A 20,998-nucleotide genomic window follows, 5' to 3' on the forward strand; every position below is an offset into this window, starting at 1 on the left:
CGAGACTTGATGTCCCTGTAAGTGCTCAAATCCGGCAATATCACACAGGGTTCAAACGAGACTGCGGTGCCCTATTCCTTTGGAATGCACACCGACAAAGTCCTCCTGTGTTCTGCCATCATTGTGAATGTAAACAACACCAACAGAGCTCTCAGGCTGCGTGTTGATGATGCATTCAAAAGTAATAATAAGTTCGGTGCACAGCCTTAGTAAATGTGGTGTGATTAGTGAATTTAACATGTCACATTACGGTGTTACACACAAATGTAATGTGATTACAGTAACATTTTACTTTGTAGCACGTTACACCCAACACTGGTAGCCAGATCTCTGTAGACACATACAGCTTCAAGTGGTTTGGCTTTGATGACACATGGAGACATGGTTACACTAAATGCCACATTCACTACATGAATTGTCTGTTTTTCTGTCTGTTTCTTTGCATATTTCTTTGGCTCTGCCAGTCATCAGAACTTGAGTACTCTGTCATCAGATGGCTCAGCTTTTCCTTTGTCAGTAGAACTGCTGGTTCACAAACACTCTTGGGTCACCATGCCAAGCTTGTCGCTTTCCAGCCAAGTCCAGCCTTTGATTGGCAGCTCTGTAATTGGGCTTCCTTCCTATGCTCGTTTCCCACGCATTTACTTCTGTTGAGTATGTGTGCGTTTATAGATGAGGCAGCTTCATGATGGGTGTCCATCTCCCAGTCAGGACTATTGATCAGCCATTTCAAAGATCTCTTTTACGTTTGGTTGATCAAGTGGCCCATGCTGATGATGGCGGATATTATGTTATGATCAATATTAATCAGTCTTTAGTCTGAAAGTCACAAGTTCTGGAAACGATTGATTAAACATCTGTCTTCAATTAGACACAAGACAAACAACTGGTGAAATATATGCAGATTTATTTACATATGTACAGGTCCAACAAACAAGATTTTGACACTATGGGTAATGATTCACAGTTTTATTACTGAGATGTGATGAGATGTGAAAAGTGAAAGAAAGTAAAGAATAAGTTTTCATAATAAACCTGGTTGGAATTTATTAGTGAATTTTGGGTTCACAGATTATTGTTAAAAATTTTGACCAAAAACCCACTTTGAATCACTGACTGCAAAAACAATCACAAGACCTGAAGTTTCACTTATCTGGGTCCTTTGGATCAGGTGGATTGACAAGTCCAGTCTTGATCGGCCGTTATCGATCTGTGTGTTATCAAAAATGCTCTGGCAGCTTCAAAACGTGTGCAAGATCAGTTTACATTATTTGTAAAAATTTAGAAAAAGTTCAAGGCTTTGAAAAGAAAGTTGTTTAAGTTAACAAAAACACTTTTGGCGGAAAAAAAAAAGAAAAGAAAAAAGAAGCAATGAAATAAAAGCCACAAGATAAGACTAAGAACTTCGTGAGGGTTGAAGAGAGAAGCAGAAGAGCTGAAATAGCGTTGAGATCAGAAGAGAGAGTTTCTTTGTTCCACCGTCATTTTAAAGAAGCTGCGCACATGGTCATAAGCTCCGCCCACATGGCATCAGGTGTTTCCTGTTTCATCCTAGAAAATGGAAGTGATTAACAGAAACACTGTTTTCACATTGACAATTCATTAATAATTCAACAAATAACTTTTAAACATGCACCAAGAGTTCTTAAAAGAATACTCATCACATGATAGAAATGTGTAACAGATTAACAGATTAATGCTGCCTCAAGGTGCTTCACACAAGTAAGGTTTAACCTTACCAACCCCTCGAGCAAGCACACAGGCCACAGTGGTAAGGAAAAACTCCCTCTGATGATAACATGACAGGTAACTTCCTCTAGGAAGAAACCTGAAGCAGACCAGACTCACAGGGGTGATCCACTGCTTCAAACAGTTACAAGGTTTTTACAAAGTTTTTATAATGCTGAAGAAACAGAAAAACCAGAAAAGCTTCAAAACAAATTGCATTATTGAGACGAGCACACAGTCATTGGCGGGGGGGGGGGGGGGGGGGGGTGTAGTCAAGCTTCCTGGGGTGCAGGGCCAGTGTCCATCCATCACGCATCAGTGGACTTGTCACCCTGCCAGAGTAGATTACAAAAGCAGACTGCAGTGTGCCGTGTCAGCTTCAACTATGGCATCTTGCAGTCAGTGCAGCGCCCTGTGGTGAGCAGCTGTCTTCCATGTGCGATGTTATCAGTGCCTCGGACAGAGAGAAGAGCATAAAGATATGGACCTATGTTATCCTGCAAATGAACCAGCTTCATCAAATACCTCTGTTCCTTGACTTCACAACTCCATCAGCTCTTCCCACATTTCTCTCAACCTCAAAGGCTGAGGAACCACAGACATAAACATCACTGCTGAGAGAAATGAACCAATCTACAAATCTTTGACACATTCACCACATACAGATACACTGCTGAGAGTTGAGTCTAAAGGCCCGGTCCCACTGGGGAGACGATTAATTGCGCATGAATTACAAATTTTGGGGTGTTCCTTGTCGTCCGCGACAAAATTGGCCAGGAATGACAAATTTATCAGTATGAATTATGGATATACTCATATTAATAATGTATAGCGAATATATGACGAACAATCACAGATGCATAACGCATGTACTGAGGAAATGGATTGGACGCATTGCGATTATCATGGATGTATTGAGAATGCATTGCGAACGTGTTGCGGAAACAGTGGTTGTATTGCACATGCACAGCATCTGCACTGCGGCCATAAAAGAAGTGCAATCGGGCTTTACAGCATCACTATTCATGCCGACACCACAGCCTCTGGAGCAGTTGCTGGACTTGGACAAGTTGATTGGTATGTTGTTGGGTGGCAGCAAATATCACACTGCGTCTTTGGGGATCCATAACTACATCTGTACGTCTCCACAGCTGGACTGGCAATGACTGGCAGGTATGTCGATTTCTGCCACATTTATATCATACTTTGGGTTTACGTGAAGTGTTTGTTATGCATTCGCAAATTGTCCGCAAATCAGATGCAAAGCAGACGTAATACAAACACTTTATTTGTGGCCACTCTGTATGCATTCGCTACAACTTATTTTAGTTTGTGATGTGGACGTGATAGGCACACTATATATCCTTTATACACACTGTCCCAGTCTGCTGCTAAACCGCAATACCCTGTCAGTTGTGGATATCAGTGGATAACGACAGATTTACAGCACATAGATTGAGTATGTATTGCGTCATCCGCAACCAAAATTTTGTGCAGCTCAAAAATTCTGGCAACGGAAAAACGTGCCTCTGCGGATAATTGCGGACGTGTGCAGATGTCGGCCGACTCATACAACATGTTTCACGGATATTGCAGATGTTTAGCGAATATAAACCAAGTTTGTGTGCAATTCATGTGCAAATCTTCCTAAACGTCAGTGGGACCGGGCCTTAAGAAATGATTGACCTGGAATTTAGTCTTGCTCCAGGGCAGTCACCAACACAGATAGGTCTACTCCTCCTTTGGCTTCTCAAGTGCTGCAACCAGCAAAGATCATGACCATGTAGTCAAGGTCAGCAAACCTGTTATCACCAGCAAACCTCAGCCGATGATTTCCACAGTCATACATGACACCCAGTCAAGCATTGAACAGTGTAGAAGCCAGGACACATCTGTGATAAATGACAGAATTTAGTGGGAAGAAGTCAGAGATTTTAGCTCTGCTTCACACAGCACCTGTGTATACAATACATACAAAATCTATTCTGGATGCACAGTTTACTCTTACAGTACTGTCAGTTTTTTTCCTTCTGATGGGAATGAGCATAAATATTTTCATACATGCTTCTTTGAAACATTTGGTTTGAAACAGTTACTGACATAATTATGTTCCACTGAACACAGCATGATGTCTTCTGTCTGAAACAGCTTCTATAAATGTTTGCAAACGCAGCAGAATCCCCCCACACTCGTTGTGTCCATTCTTTCATTCTGGTTTTAATGTCTCCTGTTCTTGTATAGTTCCTCCTGTATTTGTCACATAGTGCCCATTATTTTTTTTCTGTGGTTTCTAGTCACAGCATTTTTATTGGGCACTTTACATTATACAGTTTTTTCATTCACAAAGTATAGCTCTTTTTTTTTTTTTTTGTATAAACATAAAAAACAAAAATGAAACAAAAAATAAAACAAACTGCAAGAATGTAAACGATGCAGAGGTATATATATATATATATATATATATATATATATATATGAGGTCTGTGAGAAAAGTATCCAACCTTTTTATTATATGCAAAAAATATATGGATTTGATTCATATGTTTTTACGTCAGCCACGCTTGAAGTTTTTTCACACCTGTCGGTTGCATCATTCGCCTGTGGGCAGGCTTTGAGTGAGCACTGGTCCACCCCTCTTGTTGTTTTTTCATTGCGAGGAAATGGCGGAATGATTTGGGCTTTGTTCCATCAGAATTTTTTCAGAAACTGTTAGAGACAGGCAGCTGGAAACCATTCGGAAAATTCACATGGCTTTCGGTGAAGATTTTATGGGCTTCACAGAGATTACGGAATGTTATTACCGCTTTAAGGACGGCCCACAATGGCGCACGGTGCGCCGCACTCCAAGCCGCGATCGACAGGCAGAAACAACCATTTCATTTCTAAACGGATCGCTGTATGGCTCCGGGACCATCGTGTGCAGTTTCTCTGGTTATCACAAGAGCTGGACATCAGCGATTTCCTGGCAGATTTCACTTTTAACAAGATATTTTGTCATGGAAAGCCGCGCAGAGGCTTCTCGCGTCATGACGGAGCCGCTGATGGAGCAAGACAAAGAATTTCTCTTATACTCACTCGACTGGTAAGCCACTGAAAGCCGAGATAGGCATGTCCAAACTTGTCCTCTAACACTCCAAAACGGAGGTGTTCTTTGTCTCGTTCCATCAGTGAATCCGTCGTGACGCGCGAAACCTCCGCGTGGCTTTCCATTACAAAATCTCTTGTTAAAAGTGAAATCTGCCGGAAAATCGCTGATGTCCAGCTCTTGTGATAACCAGAGAAACTGCACACGATGGTCCCGGAGCCACACAGCCATCCGTTTGAAATGATGTGGTGGTTTCTGCCTCTCGATGGCGGCTCGGAGCGCCGTGCGCCATTGTGGACTGTGCTTAAAGCTGTAGTAACACTCCTTATTCTCTGTGAAGCCCGTAAAATTTTCACCGAAAGCCAGATAAATTTTTCGAATGGTTTCCAGCTGCCTGTCTCTAACAGTTTCTGAAAAAATTCTGATGGAACAAAGCCCAAATCATTCCGCCATTTCCTCGCAATGAAAAAACGACGAGAGGGGTGGACCAGTGCTCACTCGAATGATGCAACCGACAGACATGAAAAAACTCACGCATGCGCACGAAGGTTCAAGCTTGGCTGACGTAAAAACATATGAATCAAATCCATATATTTTTTGCATAAAAAAAAAAGGTCGGATACTTTTCTCACAGACCTCGTATACGAGGTCTGTTAGAAAAGGTCTGTTCATTACACGGCACAAAACCACCTCCGTGTTGGTCTCACAGGACAGCTTTCAGGTGGATTTCAGACGGTTGTCGGGTGCTTTTCAGTCGTGTGGTTATCTGAGAAATTGAGCATGAGCTGGACATGCCCCAACATGTCCTGTGAGGCTTCATCACGGCGTTGCTTTGCGCCATGCGGCTCCACCGCGACGCGCGGAACTCCTCCGCACGTCTGTCTCAATGTCCCGAAAAAGTGCTGATGTCCACGTCTTTTCACAATTCCTGTGCTAGTCAGACGACATACCGGATCAAGACAGCGTCCAGAAATGAACGGCACATTCCACTGTTACAGGAGTTTTTGTCATGGAAAGAGGAGTAGAATTCCGCGCGTCGCGGTGGAGCCACATGGCACAAAGCAATGCTGTGATGAAGCCTCACAGGACATGTTGGGGCATGTCCAGCTCATGCTCAATTTCTCAGATAACCACACGACTGAAAAGCAACCGACAGCTGTCTGAAATCCTCCTGAAAGCCGTCCTGTGAGACCAACACGGAGGTGGTTTTGTGCCGCATAATGAACGGCTCCGTGGCGTGTCCCTCCGCTTTTCTTTCCATGAAAAAAACTCCTGTAACAGTGGAATGTGCCGAAAAAGTGCTGATATCCATGCCTTCTGCCTTTTTGTGAAAGTCAGACGATGTCTTGAATCAACAAAGCCTTCACGTTGGAAATGATCTGGTTGTTTCAGCGGGGTTTGAGCCTGTCGATCGGCGCTCGGAGCCAGAGCCGGCCCAAGGCATACGCCAACTACGCTGTCGCTTAGGGCCTCCACGCCACCAGGGGGCCCCGAGAGCACCGAGACGTTGTGATAAAAAGTAAATATATACATGAAATTAAAATAATATTGAATAATTTAAACTAAATTGTATTACACCCGGAAAAAATAAATTAATTTTGACAAAATACCAATACTAGGTTAATTGATGCCTCCTGTTGGCTGCTGCCACCGTTGGGCAAATTTAGATGCACCGCTTGGGTCAGGTGGTCGATGACTAATCGTGAGGAATGAAGTGAGTGCAAGTCATGTCTCAGAAAAGAAATTATCCCTCTGCAGCGGAGAAAAGAAAAAAGAAGTTGGAAGATGAGAAAAAAAACAACAAGACAAAGGTAGGTTTGCATGTCCAATATTACAATTTTTGTTGTCATTGTTTGCGAAATGCTCCGTTCGTTTAGTGTAAAGTGCTTTAGGTGTCTTAAAGTCAGAGGCGATTGCTCTAAGACTGCAAGGGAAGCTCAGCTTCCCCTAAAATGTCAAAAAATAAGTGATCAAATATATACTGTTGTGTGTACATGTCATTGACTAAATATGCGCTACAACGCGCTCAACTTTTGTTGAGAATCAGCTTCTTATCACTGGTAACGACGCGGCTTTCCTCTCACTCAAACTCGCAGCTTCACAGTGCTTTAAACAGTGTGGACGCTGAGCGTCCACAGAGTTCAATAGCGACACAAATTATGCAGCGAAACGAGACGAGTCACTGGATAAATGCTGGGCTTTGTCACGCCCATCGGACGCTCAGCGTGTCTGGGGGTCTATGGGGCAGTGGGCTGGCCTCGGCTGGCCCGGGCACTCATCTTCTGCATGATGATTGGATGATCTGTCTGAGGCTGAATCCCTTTTTGATTGACAGTGAAATGAGCAAATCAACGATCTTTTGGTGTAAACATCCGTGGGAGCATTTTTTAATTTTCATTCTGTTCTGAGTTGAACCTGAGACTTTCCTAATCCTCTTAGCAGCATTTTCTTTGTTAAAAACGACTAGCGACAAATCGAGCTTCTATTTCTGGTGTTTTTTTGGGTTTTTTTTGTAGCTGCTTGTGTTTGGAGACTGACTAATATCACTCTTTCTGACTTCTATCGCAGTTTCTGTCCCTACCGAGCAGCGGGTGCTGCTGAGCTCCTCCACCGTCTCAAAGCACTCACAGGCGGACAAACTTCACACTAGCCTCGCGCCAGTCCCAGCTAGCGAGCTAGCTAGGTAGCAAGCTGCACATAATAGCAGACAATTTGAACGTTGTGGACCGGATTTTGGCGAAGCCATTTGATAGTCTTCCTTACGAAGAAAAACTTAGAGTTAAACAGCAGGGCAGATCAACTCCTCAGATTAATTTGGTGCAAAAGGTGGGGAAAAGTAGCTCAGCTCTCAATGGTTTGCAGGCCAAAGTTAAAGCAACAGCTCCCAGTGCAATGTTTGTGCATTGCTCTGCACACACATTGCTGTTATGTTGTGGATTTCTGTGTTCATTTTAGAGATTATTTAAGTATTGTATTTAGTATTTAAGTATTTAATTTTGATTAGAACTTTATTTTTCTGTAAGATAATGTGTGTCATTTGATTCTCTTTTGTATTTGGATATTGAACATTTTGCACACCATTGCACAAGAAATTAAACTATTTAACGTGTTTACTATAAATGCAGTCTCCTGCCTGCTGATGTTACTTTCAAATAGTTAAATTAATGAGCCATACTTATACATCACTCTGTATGTAGAAGTTAATTAAAATATATTTATGAGTTTGCTACCCCTTTAAGGTTAAAAACAAGAATGACACCTGTATGATGTAAGATAATTACAAATAATGCTAATGATTGTGGGTAAGTTACACACAACAGTGTAGCCTATGGAATAATGAGGCATCAGGTGCTGAGGTGATGGTAGGGGGGCCCCCAAATGAAATTCTGCTTAAGGCCCCATAAAGGCTTGGGCCGGCCCTGCTCGGAGTGCGGCACACTCTCAGCAGTTATGGGCGGTCTTTAAACCGTCTGGATCACTCCTTAATCTGTATAATCCCCATAAAATCATCCCTGAAAGCCATATTAATTTTCCGAACGGTGTCCACCTGGAGGTCTCTCACAGTTTCTGGAAAAAAATTGATGCAGCAAAGCTCCAAATCGTTCATACATTTATTCGCAATAAAAAAACGATGAGAGGGGTGGACCACTGCTCACACAAAGCCTGCTCACAGGTGAATGACGCAACCGACAGGCGTGAAAAAACTCACGCATGCGCACAAAGGTTCAAGCTTGGCTGATGCAATCACACGTGATTCAAATCCATATGGTTTTTGAAAAAAATAAAAAGGTCGGATACTTTTCTAACAGACCTCGTATATATATATATATATATATATATATATATATGTGTGTATGTATGTGTGTGTGCGTGTGTGTAGTCCAGAAATATAAAAAGTATTCATACAGACACCGATTGTAAGAAATCTATAAAAGGTTGCCAAACATTCTGAAACAATGACAGATTGTCCTTCAGCAGATATCTTATTTTTTTCCAGATGTAAAGTGTTGGACATCTTTCGTGGCCACATTTTAGTGATGGGTACTGCTGGTCCTTTCCATGATGTCAGAAGTAATTTTTTTCACAGTGATGAAGACCTTTCTCTGTGCTGGTATAAGTTTTCTAGATATCTGAGATGTGCCCAAAATGATTAATAAAGGTTCTGGTGACAGTGTAGTGTTAAAAATTCTTGACAATGTATTGAACACATCCAACCAGTAGGTGGCAACTTTATGGCAGGTAAAAAAGGCATGAAAGAGAGTTGCATCGAAGGACTGACATTTATCACAAGCTGGTGAGGCATTCAAAAAAAATTATGAATCTTTACTTTGGAATAATGAAGTCTATGTATACTTTTGAATTGTATTACATAGTGTCATCAGGAATTTGAATGCCCATATCCTTCTCCCAACTGTCTTTATATTTATTATAAGAAGGGGAGGCAATCAGTAGTAGTTTGTTGTATGTATTTGAGTTAAATTTACCTTTATATGAGGGTATGTTTAAACATTCATCAATCATATTCTGCAGTTCTGTTTCAAAACCTGACATATATTTTCACACGTAATCCCTAACTTGCAAGTATGTAAAAAAATTGTTACTGTGTAGTTTCAGCTTTTCCTGTAGTTGTGTAAAAGTAGCAAGTTTACCCTCAATATACAGGTCACGAATGCAACGTATTCCTAGTCTACTCCAGTCACAAAAAGTGAAATCTGGATTAGAAGGGACAAAAGACAGATTATTTGCAGTTGGTAAATAAAGGGGCATTGATTTGTAAGTGAAATGTGATTTGATTTGCTTCCAAATACAGATTAAATTATATATTATTGGATTTTGACTATATTTTGATTTGTCAAGAGTAACTGGCGAAAGTACAAGGGCGGCGGGTAAATATGGATCACAATCTTCCAGTTCTATAGCTAGCCAGGTGGGAACGGTATTAGGAATGATAGTAAAAAAATGTAAACTTTTAAAGGCACATGCCCGGTAATACATTATGAAGTTTGGAAGGGATAGACCCCATTCACCTTAGATTTAGTTAAATATTTTTTGGCGACTCTGTGTCTTGTAACTCCACAGGAAAGGTTGGATAATTGAATCAATTTTCTTAAAAAAGGATTTTGTTAGAAATGCGGGAATATTTTGAAATAAATATAATATTTGTGGTAGAAAAATAATTTTAATAGCATTTATCCTCCCGAGTAATGATAATGGCAGGTTTCTAGTGTATGTTTTTACCTGACACTCATGCGAAGGTGGCCACTTGTGATTGCAACACCTGTTTAGCGCATGACATGCCCAGTGGTCAGCAAGTGGCAAACAAAATACATGTAACTTCCTCTAGTCATTCCTCATTTTCCCGAGTGCATTCAGCATCCACTAAGCATCCAGCAGGTAGTAGTCCTTTCTACTGGATGAAGTTACTTTTTCCATGGTGCATTACATTATTTAACTGGTGCATTACAGTTAATCACAAACTAATTGCTTCATGGCCATTATATTTTCTACAATATAGACTTGGGAGACAAGAACAGGTTAAAGATTTTAATCTAAACTGAAAATGTACAGAACAGTTCTGGCAGAGGTCCCATCAAATCAAATCAATCATTTTATTTATATAGCGCCAATCACAACAAAACAGTTGCCCCAAGGCGCTTTATATTGTAAGGCAAGGCCATACAATAATTACAGAAAAACCCAACTGTCGAACGACCCCCTGTGAATAAGCACTTGGCGACAGTGGGAAGGAAAAACTCCCTTTTAACAGGAAGAAACCTCCAGCAGAACCAAGCTCAGGATGGTGGCAGTCTTCTGCTGGGACTGGTTTGGGCTGAGGAGAGAACCAGGAAAAAGACATGCTGTGGAGGGGAGCAGAGATCAATCACTAATGATTAAATGCAGAGTGGGCATACAGAGCAAAAAGAGAAAGAAACACTCAGTCATCATGGGAACCCCCCAGCAGTCTAAGTCTATAGCAGCATAACTAAGGGATGGTTCAGGGTCACCTGATCCAGCCCTAACTATAAGCTTTAGCAAAAAGGAAAGTTTTAAGCGTAATCTTAAAAGTAGAGAGGGTGTCTGTCTCCCTGATCTGAATTGGGAGCTGGTTCCAGAGGAGAGGAGCCTGAAAGCTGAAGGCTCTGCCTCCCATTCTACTCTTACAAACCCTAGGAACTACAAGTAAGCCTGCAGTCTGAGAGCGAAGCGCTCTTTGGGGTGATATGGTACTATGAGGTCCCTAAGATAAGATGGGACCTGATTATTCAAACCTTATAAGTAAGAAGAAGAATTTTAAATTCTATTCTAGAATTAACAGGAAGCCAATGAAGAGAGGCCAATATGGGTGAGATATGCTCTCTCCTTCTAGTCCCCGTCAGCACTCTAGCTGCAGCATTTTGAATTAACTGAAGGCTTTTCAGGGAACTTTTAGGACAACCTGATAATAATGAATTACAATAGTCCAGCCTAGAGGAAATAAATGCATGAATTAGTTTTTCAGCATCACTCTGAGACAAGGCCTTTCTAATTTTAGAGATATTGCGCAAATGCAAAAAAGCAGTCCTACATATTTGTTTAATATGCGCATTGAATGACATATCCTGATCAAAAATGACTTCAAGATTTCTCACAGTATTACTAGAGGTCAGGGTAATGCCATCCAGAGTAAGGATCTGGTTAGACACCATGTTTCTAAGATTTGTGGGGCCAAGTACAATAACTTCAGTTTTATCTGAGTTTAAAAGCAGGAAATTAGAGGTCATCCATGTCTTTATGTCTGTAAGACATAAAGACATGGATGCAGTTTAGCTAATTGGTGTGTGTCCTCTGGCTTCATGGATAGATAAAGCTGAGTATCATCTGCGTAACAATGAAAATTTAAGCAATGCTGTCTAATAATACTGCCTAAGGGAAGCATATATAAAGTGAATAAAATTGGTCCTAGCACAGAACCTTGTGGAACTCCATAATTAACCTTAGTCTGTGAAGAAGATTCCCCATTTACATGAACAAATTGTAATCTATTAGATAAATATGATTCAAACCACCGCAGCGCAGTGCCTTTAATACCTATGGCATGCTCTAATCTCTGTAATAAAATTTTATGGTCAACAGTATCAAAAGCTGCACTGAGGTCTAACAGAACAAGCAGAGAGATGAGTCCACTGTCTGAGGCCATAAGAATCATGATAGAGTGTAGGGGTACGTACTGTAGATTTTGGATCCTGTCATCAAAAGAAGGCAGGGGCATCAGACAGGGGCTGACTGTTTGGGGGTGGAAGAGGTAGCATCCAGGTCAGTGAGTGCATGCAGCAGAAAAGTGAATTAGAAGTGACATTTAAAGAATGTGCAGAATCTTTGATTGTGTGTAGTTGACTAAAAGGGGAACCAGCTAATTCCTAATAGAGCTTACAGCTGTTATTGAATAGGTAAATCTGAATGAAAGCTTTGAAATGTGAGCCTTCCTGGCAGAAATTATCAGATAGCAGCATTTATTGATTTTCAGTAATTGTGTACACAAGATGGGATGCATAACTCACTCACTCACTCACTCACTCACTCACTCACTCCAAAAAATGAATAGAAATATTATGAAGATAATGTTCGTTGGGTTGCACAGTGTCCTACAATAACTAATAATTGTGGAAAACATGTCTATTGATTTACTGTTTTGAAACCCAAATTCCATTAATTAATGACATGCAATTGTCCACTTGTTCCATTTTTTTTTTTCATACACCCAGTGGTCTTTGTAGATGACATTGCCAATCATTTTCCTTCAGCATACAGATGGTGCCCCCAGGTTCCAGCATGAAAAACTGCTGATTTGAGAGGAATGTCATGCGTAATTAATAGCAGCCGTAAACGAGAGTGCTTTCCATGTGCAGACTGATATATGCCACCATTTGCCTCCCTTGCCAGCAGGGATGTTCGCCCCTGCACTTCCACAGCCACCGAACATAATTATGGAAATTCCGGCACAACCCGCTCACACACTGGATTAGTTTGTGATCTTTTTTTAGTGACACAGTGTCTCTTTTTATGTGACAGTACCTTAATCCCCCACGACTCGGGTTCAGGCCACTCAGACAGCCCTACGGAAACGGCTTCTAATGACATTATGGGGGAGCTGGAGGAAAACGGCGGAGATGAAGGGCGCCGAGGCGTCGCCTGACACTGCTGCACAGAGACTTATGAACACTGCTCAAGGATTTAATACTGCTGTGATGAAGCTGAATGAGACCCAGAGTACAGACAGATAAATGTATATTGCTGATTAAATGTCCAAGCAATGCGCTGATCCCACGATTTTTTTAGTTCATCGGGCACTGCTGTCCTTAAGTAGATCTTAATTTAATGGCTCAAATTAGCAAGAATCCTCCTGCAGGCAGGTTCGGCGTCAGTCCAAACAGATGAGGAGGAGACGCAGCTTGACTGAGTGCGTCGCACTTAGTATGTAGACAGCGGAGCTATCCGGAAAGCAATTTTCACAATGGAGTATACGACGTTCCGATATTCCTTCCCCCTAACCCCTCCTCCCGCTGAAGGGGAAACAGGCCCCGTGGTGCACTCGCAGATATAAATAGGCCGTGTGGTTTTATTTCCCTCTCATAAACATGCAGATTGATTAGGGTCATTTTCTGCTAGCCTGCCTCCATCCACCCAAGCCTTTCCCTCCATTAGTGAGGAAAACCTAGATTTATTGCCGCATCTGTCACTTCCACGCTATAATTCACGAGCCCGCTGGCTGGCACTTTTTATGCAGATGAGCGCTGGGAATAAAGCGCATTAAAAGCATGTGTCTCTATTTTTGCAGGAGCGCCTACAGGTCGCCGGTGATGGGGCGCTGTCCATCAGCCGCCTGACGCTGTCGGACACGGGGATGTACCAGTGTGTGGCTGGGAACAAACACGGCGAGGTTTACTCCAACGCAGAGCTCCGAGTCATCGGTAAGACTCCGTGTGCCGAGTCTCTGGACTGTGGATTCAGTATTCACCAGGTCTCAGTCAGGTCTACGGGTCATTACGAGTCGACAGGTCATTACCATAACAAAACAAAGTCATATGGAGGCTCGAAGTTCAACAAAGTTCAATCAGTTTGTCCTCATTATGTGTTGATTTAATTTCATGAGTTTCAAGATAATCACATTTGTGGTTTTTGAGTTAATGTGTGAACTAACAGGAGATGGACTCATCTGTCTGTCTGAAGTAACTCACAATTTGCTACAATTCACATTTCTGAGTTCACGATACAAATTTTTTAACAGAATGCGCTGCAGACAAAGTATGACTGAAAAAAAATTCGGCCAAATAACACGTGTCCTCTTCTTAAATGTGCAAGTGAAAATAAAATAAAATTCAAATAAATAAAAAAGATGGATTTTTTGCAATCAAATCCAAATCAAAATAACCACATTGCTGACTGAAGAAATGAAAACAAATATATGACTATCAAAGTTACCTCATATTTATATTTGATGATTCAAACTACAAATGTTACTTTATTCTTCAACAATCCAAATAGCAATAAAAAGTAACTTTCATTACCTTGAAATCTTTTTAACACAGCAAATTAGTCCTACAAATTATAATATAACGCAATGCTAAAATACCCTCTGCTGTATGAGCATGTAATCAATGAATGAGTGTGTAGGAATAATGTGACCTTTTGACCCCTTCAGAATAGGTCAAGGTTAGCCATCTTTGAACTCATCTAAGGTCTGTGTCCCAAGAATGTTCTGTGCTGTGAATTTATTTGAAGACTTTGGCAGTAATGGGACTGGATTTATGCTGAGCACAGACAGACAGACAGACGGACACAAAGTCTTCACAATACCTGATGGCCATATTTTGGCCTCATGTAATAAATATAAATGTGATATTTTACTTTTCCCAATACCCATTGGTTTCGAAGCATCATATGGTTAAAACGGTGCACTGTCATTGGTTGTTGGCTCAGCTCAGCTACTGTCAGGAGAAAATGAAACGTTTTTTTTTTTTCACGTTTTATGTTTGAATTACATCTTAGAATTTCACGTTATTAATGCATCTAACAATGACAATTGCGTCATGCTTTGTGTTCCTTTGTGTCATGTGGAAACTTACAGTGATGCTTAAGTTGTGCTTTGTGCACCAGACGGAAGCTCACAATGATGCCTATGTTGTGCTTTAGTGCTGCTTTTGTGCTGCTTTGTGCCTATTTTGCAACTTTGTGCTGGGTGTAAATTAACAGTGTTGCTCGCTTTAGGGCTGCTTTGTGCCGGATGGAAACTAACAATGACTCATGTGGTGCTTTGTGCCACCTTGGGGCCTGTGGAAACTAACAATGCTAACAGTGTGTGCCAGTTGCAACTTAAAAGTGACACTTGTGCTTTGCACCAGGCGGAAACTAACAATGTTGTGCCTTCCTTTTCTCTCAAAAATTCTCGAAAGGGTAGCTGTAAAACAGCTAACTGATCATCTGCAGAGGAATGGTCTATTTGAAGAGTTTCAGTCAGGTTTCAGAATTCATCATAGTACAGAAACAGCATTAGTGAAGGTTACAAATGATCTTCTTATGGCCTCAGACAGTGGACTCATCTCTGAGTGCTGAAAACTAATGCATGCATTTATTTCCTCTAGGCTGGACTACTGTAATTCATTATTATCAGGTTGTCCTAAAAGTTCCCTGAAAAGCCTTCAGTTAATTAAAAATGCTGCAGCTAGAGTACTGACGGGGACTAGAAGGAGAGAGCATATCTCACCCATATTGGCCTCTATTCATTGGCTTCCTGTTAATTCTAGAATAGAATTTAAAATTCTTCTTCTTACTTATAAGGTTTTGAATAATCAGGTCCCATCTTATCTTAGGGACCTCATAGTACCATATCACCCCAATAGAGCGCTTCGCTCTCAGACTGCAGGCTTACTTGTAGTTCCTAGGGTTTGTAAGAGTAGAATGGGAGGCAGAGCCTTCAGCTTTCAGGCTCCTCTCCTGTGGAACCAGCTCCCAATTCAGATCAGGGAGACAGACACCCTCTCTACTTTTAAGATTAGGCTTAAAACTTTCCTTTTTGCTAAAGCTTATAGTTAGGGCTGGATCAGGTGACCCTGAACCATCCCTTAGTTATGCTGCTCTAGACTTAGACTGCTGGGGGGTTCCCATGATGCACTGAGTGTTTCTTTCTCTTTTTGCTCTGTATGCACCACTCTGCATTTAATCATTAGTGATTGATCTCTGCTCCCCTCCACAGCATGTCTTTTTCCTGGTTCTCTCCCTCAGCCCCAACCAGTCCCAGCAGAAGACTGCCCCTCCCTGAGCCTGGTTCTGCTGGAGGTTTCTTCCTGTTAAAAGGGAGTTTTTCCTTCCCACTGTCGCCAAGTGCTTGCTCATAGGGGGTCGGTTTGACCGTTGGGGTTTTTCTGTAATTATTGTATGGCCTTGCCTTATAATATAAAGCGCCTTGGGGCAACTGTTGTGATTTGGTCCTATATAAATAAAACTGATTTGATTTGATTTGTGCCACCTCATAGCAGGTGGAAATTAACAGTGGTTCTTGTGTTGTTCTTTGTGCTGCTTTGTACCAGGTGGAGCTAACAGTGATACTCGTGGTGTGCTTTCTGCTGGGTGGAAACTGACAGTGACTCTCATGTTGTGCTTTGTGATGCTTTGTGCTGAGTGGAGGACCATGCCCACAGTGTTTGTATGTTGGCTTGGAAGAATGTGCTGCAGATAGTCAGCGATTATTTTGCAGTTTGCTCAGTCTTGTCCCTTTGCTCAATCCTGTCAGTTGACCCCCGGCCCCTCTCTTATTGGCCGCTAATTGAAAAGCATTAATTATAAGATGAATGTGTGTGTGTGACAGTGATGTATGCCAGAGCTGCTTTGTTCTCCAGCCTCACCCATCTGGCCTGTCAGGCCTGTCACTCTCAAACGTGCCCTGGCAGCAGCTTTTGTTCCAACATGTGTCATCCTAATCTTGTTGCAGATTGAATTCAGAATGAACTCAGGCATCTGCACTGCTCAAAGTCAGACGTTTGCATTTGTTTGCTTGTGTTAATGTTGGGTTCAGCTTTGGAATCTGTTGATAAAAGCTCACGTAAAACCATAAAAATGGCAAAAGGTTATTCTGCCAAAATGATGTTAGCTGAGAGGAAAAATATCAGCTAACAGTAGTTTGAGGCTAAAACTGAGAAATAGTTACCTGTTTTAGAAAATGTATTAGTGTTAATTAGTGTTGATGTCCTGAAACTCAGCAGGATTTCAGTCCATGAATGAAAACACCTCCCTGTATGTCGCTCAACTGCAAAGTTCCTCCTGCAAAAACAAGCAGGCTGTTGTGTCAGTGGTTCTCATTCTGTCTCGTATGTGTCACAGCACATTACAGCCAGGTCATAAGTATTTGGACAATAACACCAACACAGTAGGGATGAAATGAAAAAATCTAAATGTTTGGAGTTTGGACGTTTAGCTTTAACTCAAGGTTTAACAAAATTGTGTTCAAAGGTTTAACAATTTCAGCCATTTTTACACACAGTCACTCCATTTTCAGAGTCTGTACGTCATTGGACAAACTAACAGCACAACACAACAAACGTGATCCAAACTTTTACAAAGAGTTTTCTCGAGAGCAGTCAGGTGACAGATATGAGAACATTTCTAAGAACGGTGTGGTGTGTGGAGGGTTTCACCAGATTTGCACCTGCAGTCAGTTTGCTTTCATCATCATTCTGAAAAAGACAAACATATCGTGCCAGTATGTCAGTAATGTCCTGAGCATTGCGACTGGTAATCACATTCTCAAAGTTGTTAAACAGCTCCCCTATCTGAGCTCCACTGCTGTGGACAGTAAACTCTCCCTAGAGCCTCAGTTAACAAGGCAACAGCAAGCTCAAGAAGGTCTGGGACAATTGCATACTGATGTTAAAGACCATGATCAAGATATGCCAGGCTTGTGTGGTCAGCACAGTGAATCGTGGAGCCTGTAAACTCACCAACAGTGCTGTCTCAACACCTCCCACATGTGTTGCCATCGAAGGATCCTGGAAATCTCAAGGAAGGACTGAGTGTCAAACAAGGATGTCCTGTCCCAAGCAAACATTCCCAATGTGTTTGCACTCATATCACTCATATGGACCATGGTAGGATCTCCAAAGTTGTTTTATGTCATGAGCTGGGCACTGGCACCAGACCAAAAGGATACAAGGATGTCTGCAAACTCGCAATGAAGATACGTGCCATTGATTCATGTGAATGGGAAGAGGCAGCAGCAGACCACACCAGGTGAAAGCAAATCAACAAGACCATCAAAAACAGTCAAGGGATGAGATGTTCAATGGGAGGTTGCAAGATCACACAGATAACAGCAAGCAGCTCAGTCACCACAGACAGAAGGTTCATTTCCTTATGATACCTGCGCCAAGATCTGCCAGTGAAGAGTCGACCTAATCAGCTACAGCGGGCGTAGTGCAACACAGAAATAGACATAAGTGGACATTGACTCCATTGGATGCTAACAGAAATAACAGTATGATGTGATGTGGTACATCTGCCTTGGAGTAGGCAGTTCTCAAAAACTGATTGATCGTGCAAGAACCCGTCCAGATATGAGCCATTGCTTACAAAATGCCAAGAACACATTCATTATTTTTTTAATGACTTTTTTAAATGAATTTTAAAAAAACACACAAGGGCATCAATGGTGACTTGGTAAAGTATTTCATGAAAGTGTAACTTCATGATGCATACTGTATCATACCTTTTTTCTGTATTATCAGCTCTTTTATTTGGGATTTTGCGCATTGTTGTCATGTATTCAATTCAGTTCAATTTAATCACCTTATAAAGCACCAAATAACAACAAAAGCCGTCTCGAGGCACCTCACACACAACAGTTCAACATAAAAAATTAAAATAAATAAGTACAATTCAAATTCAAATACATAATTAAAAACAGAAGTAAAAGAATAAAATAGATTAAAAAATAAAAACTATTCATAAGAAAGAGAATAAAAATAGGTTTTAAGTCTTGACTTAAAAAATGCCAGCGGACTCTGACTGCCTCACAGTCACAGGAAGATTGTTCCACAAGGTGGGTGCACGATAAGAAAAGGCTCTTTGACCCGCTGGCTTCTTCTTCACCCTGGGAACATGGAGAAGTCCCACATCCTGCGACCGCAAATCCCAGGCTGGCACGTAGGGTTCCATCACATCGGCCAGATAAGACAGTGCCAGTCCATGAACAGCTTTACAAGTCAATAATAAAACCTTAAAATCTGCTCTCACAGAAACAGGGAGCCAGTGTAAAGACGACAAAATAGGTGTGATATGTTCAGATCTTCTGCTTCGTGTCAAAAGTCTGGCAGCAGCGTTCTGAACTAGCTGAAGACCCCTAATGCTGGACTGTGGTAACCCTGAATGAAAATAGGACATTACAGTAATCCAGTCTAGAAGAAACAAAAGCATGAATCAGGGTCTCAGCATCAGCCATAGACAGGATGGGAAGGCTCCTCGCTATATTTCACAGATGGACAAAAGCAGTTCTCATAACATCCCTGATGTGGAGGTCAAAGGACAATGTGGAATCAAAAATTACCCAAAGGTTCCTCACTTTGTCTGTATGATGTATGACACACGAACCCAGGCTGAGCGCCAGCTGGTCACTTATGTACTTTATATTATTGGCATTTATTTAGTTTATTTTCTTTAGTGCTTTGATTCTTGAGAAAGTCATATATAAATTGTGGTAGCAAACATGTGACTTTTTTTGGTATATAAGATGCAGGACCTCCCAAATGAGTAAAAAAAAAGCATGACTTATACTCTGGAAAATACAGCAGTCTAACATCAAATATCTACGTTTGCATTTGGTCTGTTTTGATATATTTGTTGTTATTGCACTCACTGTATGTCCTTAAAAATCCCAACCCCATTTAACTGTCTTTGGATAAATGAGGTTCTGTCCTCATTTCTCAGGTTGACTGTTGCTTTTGCCAGTCCATAGATGTGTTGAAATTGTGGGATTTTTATCAGTGATGGTTCTGTGTAAAAGAAGCGTGCGAGTTGTGCACACTCTGACTTTAATATACTGCTCTTGTCGCAGCTGTTGCCCCAGATTTCTCGCACAACCAGCTGAGGAGCCAGACGCTGGTGAAAGTGGGAGGAGACACACTTATCGAGTGCAAGCCCAAGATGTCTCCTTGGGGTGCGATCTCTTGGCGAAAGGACAGTGAAGCCCTCCAAGAAAGTAACAGGTACTGAACACTGGTGCATGCCGCGCTGCACGTTTTCATTCCCTTGGGCTTGTTAGGGATATGCCTGCAGCTCATGTTTTTCATCCTGACAGATCTTATGCTAAACACCATTTGCTCGTTGCAGCTGTAACATCTTGTTGAAATTTAAATCTGTTGCACATGTAAATTACCTCCAGTGTGATGTTTCTCCCCAGATGGGCATAATAGTGGACATGTTAAGCATGCACAATGCACAATATATATATATATCTATATATATATAGATATATATATATATATATCTCCTGCTGCTCCTTTGCTCGGAATGCATTAACATTTTGGAGAGAGATTGCACTCACCACATACGTGAAAACCAAGGTAATCGATAAAACTCATATACAGTCAACCTGGAGTGAAACATTATGCTTACTACAACAAAATATATCAAAATGATCTGCAGCAAGAATAAATAGACCTTTGCCACTTCACAGGGAACAAGCTGCACGGTTTCTTATTACCAGCAGGGTCGGCCAGCTGTGGTGACACAGTCCAAGTTTATTTCACCGTACAAAAGCTCGGCCACGTGTTACACCAACTGGTGCCATCTCCTTTCTGCTCAAAGACACCTCGACACCTCGCGAGCTGCCTTCTGTTTAAGGACATCCTGACCCCTCAGTACTGTGAACTCAATTATCACCCTGCATGTTGGCGAACATGCAGGGTGTTCGCCAACATGCCAACAGGCCATTCTCTGTTGGTTTACAGAGAATGGCCCTTTTTGGCCCATTCTCTGTAAACCCTAGAGATATCCAGTGAGCGGCAGTTGTGTAGATGAAAATGCCTTGTTGGTGTCAGAGGTTAGAGGAGAATGGGCAGACTGGTGGAATGGGCGACTATGTGATGCTATCATGTCAGTATGGACCAACATCTCTGAGGAACGCTTCCAAAACCTTGTTGAATCTATGCCATGAAAAAT

The 20,998-nt window shown here is 41.6% G+C and overlaps 1 protein-coding gene across 1 annotated transcript in view; it reads left to right on the plus strand.

The window, feature by feature from the left end:
- The window catches only part of LOC117507665 (contactin-4-like), a 641,244-nt gene that overhangs the window by 487,589 nt on the left and 132,657 nt on the right, over positions 1–20,998 (plus strand). The window contains 2 exon segments of the mRNA XM_034167486.1: positions 13,629–13,761; positions 19,893–20,043. Coding sequence (XP_034023377.1) covers positions 13,629–13,761; positions 19,893–20,043 — 284 coding nt within the window.

This window comes from Thalassophryne amazonica, chromosome 3 (genome assembly GCF_902500255.1).
Source record: "Thalassophryne amazonica chromosome 3, fThaAma1.1, whole genome shotgun sequence".
Classification (NCBI taxonomy): Eukaryota; Metazoa; Chordata; class Actinopteri; order Batrachoidiformes; family Batrachoididae; genus Thalassophryne; species Thalassophryne amazonica.